The 5,394-nt window shown below is 35.4% G+C and overlaps 1 protein-coding gene across 2 annotated transcripts; it reads right to left on the minus strand.

Annotated features, from left to right (window-relative positions):
- Positions 1–600: 600 nt before the first annotated feature.
- Positions 601–4,885, minus strand: LOC111886031 (zinc finger CCCH domain-containing protein 22). Of its 2 annotated transcripts, none has more exons than XM_023882282.3 (8): positions 3,696–4,885; positions 3,161–3,352; positions 2,883–3,062; positions 2,707–2,798; positions 2,332–2,538; positions 1,663–1,807; positions 1,389–1,562; positions 601–1,072 (listed from the first exon to the last, which is right to left on the minus strand). In XM_023882282.3, the coding sequence occupies exons 1-8, from the start codon at positions 4,694–4,696 to the stop codon at positions 1,066–1,068; spliced, it is 1,998 nt and encodes a 665-aa protein (XP_023738050.1). In that variant the 5' UTR covers positions 4,697–4,885; the 3' UTR covers positions 601–1,065. The 2 variants fall into 2 exon arrangements, with proteins under 2 accessions (XP_023738050.1, XP_023738042.1); XM_023882274.3 differs by having other exon boundaries at positions 601–1,092; positions 3,696–4,882.
- Positions 4,886–5,394: the final 509 nt, after the last annotated feature.

Raw genomic sequence — 5,394 nt, forward strand, 5'->3', positions numbered from 1 at the left:
TCATGTCCACCCTTAAAGAAACCAAGAATGAGACAAAAGAGTCCCCCTAGCCTATCCTTTATTCACATAAAGAAACACCCTTTTCCGCCACCTACCATTCTTTTCACCATCCAAAAGGGTATTTTCGTCATTTTCCCATTTTCAAAATTTTACCATTTCAAAAAAGAACATTTTGGTTATTTCATCATTCCAAGGGCATTATCTAAGACATTTACAAGAATCTTTTTACTATTTTCATATTTCCCCATCCAAAGGGTATTTTGGTAATCTACCACGATCTGTCTCAGAAATGCATATCTTTCTTTGGTCTCATAAAGATGATAATTTCATCATTCAAAGGGGATTATCATTATTATTAAAAAGATGAGTGTTTACTATTTAGCCATGTAAAGGGCATTTAGGACATTTACGAGAATCTTTTTTTTTTTTGAAAGTCCCATCTTTATTGATGGAAAAAAGATGACTATTTCGTATTTCCCAATCCAATGGGTATTATAGTAATCTACCACGATCTGTCTCAGATACTTATCTTTATGATGTCAAAAAGATGACTAAACAAGCAAAGGCTGTTTCCTCAGAGCACTAACACACAAAAAGAGATAACAGAAATGACAGCTTTACCCTTTTGGGGTCTATATATCTTTTTAATAGTCATATGCTTTCCCCTACCCTCAATCAACAAAAATATGTACACACAAGTACATCCACCATTCACATCCTTTTTAACACCTCAAAAGGAAATAGAGGGTAAATTTGTCATTAGTTTCCACTACTAGTATATAGAAGTAAAAAAAGATAATAAAAATAAAAAAAGTACCTAATCACTACTACTACAACTAACCATTAGCTTCTTCTTCCACTATGCCATAAAATCAGTAGTTTTTTTTGTTTCTTGTTTTTTGGGAGATTTTTTCTTTTTCTTTTATGTATTGCATATTGATATTATATGTATGGGTTGTAAGTATTGAAGATGACATTAATCTTGAGCGCTATACAGCTAGAAGAAGTAGAGGATCTTTTTTTCTCTTCAACTTTCTGCACCAAAATTCCTCCTTCACCTACATTTCAATGGCTTCTTGCCCACAAAAAGACCTGGTAAATATTAACAAAATCCCAATTTGACATTGAAAAATATACCAAAAAGCTTCAACAATAAATAAATGTAAAAACTTTTTTGGTGTTCTCTTACCTTCATCATGCAAAATATACACCAAATTTCATAAAAATTAAATGTAGTTTGGATTTCTGTCTTTTTTTTTGGTTTAAGCATTAAAATTTTGAACTTTAAAAAAAATAATTCAATATGGTTAAACAAAAAACATATAGTGGTTTTTAATTTTTATGGAATTTGGCTAAAAATATATATAAAGTTTGTGGGGTTGTCTAACCTTGGCATTTGAAAGTAACATGATTTGAGAGACGCCATGTTCAGGGCGGCTGAACTGGCGGCAGATGGCGGTGCATCAGATTCTGGTAAGTTAGTTGAGAACACAGAGTGGTGGTTAGTGGCGGCGGTTTTTGTAGGGGAGGCGAAGAGGTTATCTGGAAGGATGTGGTCGAAGCTGTATATACACAGAAAAAAAAAATGAATAATTTTAAAATACGATAACAAAAGTCTAATATTTTATACAAAAAAAAAAAAAGAAAAAAAAAAAATCAAACCTTTCATTGCTATAAGTTTCAGTAAGATTAGACTTGTCCTGCTTCTCATTGCTATTGTCATTATTGTCCCCATTTTCATCATTTACTTCTGACAGTACTTTCATTTCAGAGCCATCAGTACCTTGGATGCCACTGCCATTAACCCCTGCACCTCATACAACATCAGTATCTGAACTGAAGGGCATTTACGTCTTTTTGCACACATAAGATAAAAAACGACATATCTACCCATTTCCCATCCTTTTGGGTTCCGCCAAAATATCACAATGTCCGTCTCGTTGATATCAGTATCGGTCCAATGCAAGCCAAACACAGTATCCAGTCTGGCAATGATCAGGATCCGAAGGGCATTTACGTCTTTTTGCACAAAGAACGAGATATCGACGGATGTTGCGTCTTTTTGGGTTTGGACAAAATATTACAATGTCTGTCTCGTTAATATCAGTTTCAGTCCAATGCAAGCCAAACACACAGTGTCTGGTCTAACAATGATCAGGTTCCGAAGGGCATTTACGTCTTTTTGCACAGAGAACGAGATATCGACCGATGTCTCGCATTTTTTGGGTTTGGACAAAATATTACAATGTCTGTCTCGTTAACATCAGTCTCGGTCCAATGCAAGTCAAACAGAGTGTCTAGGGTTTTAGCAAAAGAGAATAATATGTTTACCTTTGGAAACTTTATTATCATCATTGCCATTGGATGAAAGGAGACTTTGAGAATGAGATACGTTGTGATGAAGGTGATGATGATTATTGAGATCATTTAAATGCATGTTCATTAATTTCCTATCTTGAAGATCAATTGCTTGTTGCAATTCAGCTCGATTCTCTAACTTTCTTCTCAACATCATCTCATGATTGAACATTCTTGCACCTAAATAAAGAAAACATTAAAACTTTAGAACTCCAAAATTGTTTAAATGAAAGAAATAACAACATACTTTCACTTATTGTTTATTATAGTCACCTACTTTCATTTCTTCTTATTATAGTAAAAAACAAATTTTCTAATAAACAAATAGAGTTTTGTTAATGTGCTCACCAAAGGGTATATGATCAAAAGGCTCAGCAGCTTCAAGGGCAGTTGGACTCAAACAATTAGAAAAGTCACCTCTCTCATGCTGTTGATGCTTCCTACAAATGCAATTCAAGAAAATGTGACAAAAATTCAAAAAGATAAGAGATAAAAAATATGGAAATAAAAGAGTGAAAACATACTTATCGGGTATTTTTCCCTTCTCTTTATATGGTTTAACAAGAACACGTGAATCACAGACAAAATGAGGGTTTCCTTTTGCCAAAATCGCCTTCACAGTTTCAGGGAGAACAAATGTAACAAATCCAAACATCCGTTTTTGTTGATATGGAATCCTTACATCTTGAACTGGTCCAAAGATACTTCACAACATAAAAAGAAATCTTTTATTTTTATGTTCAAAGTTGATAACAAGAAAATATGGGGCTTAAAAGGGATGAATTACAAAATTTACAATTACCTGAAGTAATTTGAAACATCTTCTTCTTTAAAAGTGCTATCAGCTGGAAATGTTAAGTAAATTTGTCGAGAACTTGAACTTGAATTTCCTAACCCCATTGCTGTAAAATCATGGCTATGGGGGCGAAATCGTCCGAATTTGTGAAAATCTTCCCCCATCATCAATGCTGCTGCTGCTGCTGATGATGGTGATCTTAAATGCAGCATCATCACAAAATTAAAGAGGATATTGAAATTATTAGTTGCCCAGAATAATAAAGAATCTGTAAGACTGTAACATAACTCGTTTTACCAATAAACACAAGAAAACATGTCATCTAGTCTAATTTATCTATTCCATTTCAAGAACATACAAAAAAAGAAAACAACCCTTAAAAGATTAACAAAGTAACAAACAAAGTGTTGGCAGAATGGTTGTCGAGAAGGAATCTAATAGAAAATCGAAAGGAAACTTTTTCTTCTTTTAAGCAAAAAAAAAAAAAAAATTACTTGAGGGTTTACAAATAAAGTAGCGAAATTTAACAAGATAACCATACCTAGGACTGTCATTGAGAAAGTTCATGCATCTGTTGAAGGGGAAAGGATGAGGTCCTCCAGCAGCCATGGCAGCAGCTCTATGTTGCTGCTGAATTGCTTTGATTCTCAAAAAATCTTCAATTCCATCGATGTTTCCAGTAGGAGACCCAACAATTGCGGTAGGTGAAGATGAACCCAGACACATTTCATCTCCAAGACCTCCATTGCCATGAATGAACTTGCAAGAAGTGCCATTTTTGCAAAACCCTCGAGCGTAATACATGCAAGGCCTCCACCCGCCTAATCCATTACCCAAATCGTCATTTCCACCACCGCCGCCGAAAAACATATCATTTACCGAGCAACTTCTTCTGTGGAAATGGTGTTGTGCATCGCCGCAACTACCTCCATCTGCTGACCAATCAGTGGTGCTATTCGGGTAAGGGAACAGAATCGAGTCGCTCCGGCCACCGGGACTCACAATCGGGTCCATGAAGTCGCCATTCTTAGCGTTGTCAAGGAACGAAAGCTGATCCGTGACAACTTGCAGCCCGCTGTTATTATTATTATTATACTCTTCTGTGCCGTCATTATAACTGTTGTAAAAAGAAGCAGAAGAACCGCCGCCGCCGCCGTTAACAACAGAAGCGTATGAAGCTGCGCGAGGGCTGCTACGACGATCATGGAAAGACCCAGATGACGACCAAGGCGAATGAGGTGAAAGGGGAGAAGGGTTCATGTGATGAAACCCATTGTTCGGGATGATGATTCTTGGAGATCTTTGGTTACTAAAAGGCGACGGAGACGAAGGTGTAGACGAAGTGTTTGACGAAATGTCTAAGAAAGCTTTGGCTTGTTTTATGACAGAAGCAAGAAGGTTTTCAGGGCCAAAAGCTAACCTTATCATCTCGTTTTCGCCTTGGTCTTGTATGAGTATATAACCCATGATTTTGGAAGCGTTTTCTGGATCTATGTTTTGGATTCTAGACATCACCATTTTAGTAGCTTCGATTGTATCCATGGAGGTCACTCACTACTGAACTGCCCTTTGAAAAGGGGTTGTTCTCTTCAACTTTCTCTCTCCAGAAGAAAAAAAAGGTTTGATTATTTGAGAGAGAAAGACGGGGGAAGAAAGAAGGAAGAGGTAGGGTTTTTTAAATAAGGAGTAAAAACCTTTTTTACTTATTTACACACCAATAAGGCAACACGGACGAAGGACGAAGAGAGAAGAGAGATATTGGAATGAAGCGGCTTGTTTTGGGGAATGAATTATTACTAGACAGAATAATATACAAATACAATTAATAATATTATTTTTAATGACCATTTAAAACGAAAATATTCATAACATGTTGTTTTGTCGTTTGTGTTATAGTTATAAAAAAATGGTGAAAGAAGTATTTTATTTGGATGAATATTTTATTTGTATCATCTCAATTAATTGAACTTTTAATTGTACATTTCACGTTATTAAAGTTTATAATTTTGTTTCATATGAATCTTTGACATTTTCATCGACGACTTCATCTGTAATATATTAACTAGTCATCGAACATAAGTGATATTTTTCTACCTAATAAAAAAACATTTTGGTGTCTAACGGCATCTCCTCAGCTCCACCTCAGCTTTTTTTCCACCCAAATTTATAAAGTGAAGTGTCGATTTTGTCATTATGCTACTTAAAACTCCCAGTGATGATATGTGTAGCCTTTGTCTTCC

This window comes from Lactuca sativa, chromosome 2 (assembly GCF_002870075.4).
Source record: "Lactuca sativa cultivar Salinas chromosome 2, Lsat_Salinas_v11, whole genome shotgun sequence".
NCBI classification, from domain to species: domain Eukaryota; kingdom Viridiplantae; phylum Streptophyta; class Magnoliopsida; order Asterales; family Asteraceae; genus Lactuca; species Lactuca sativa.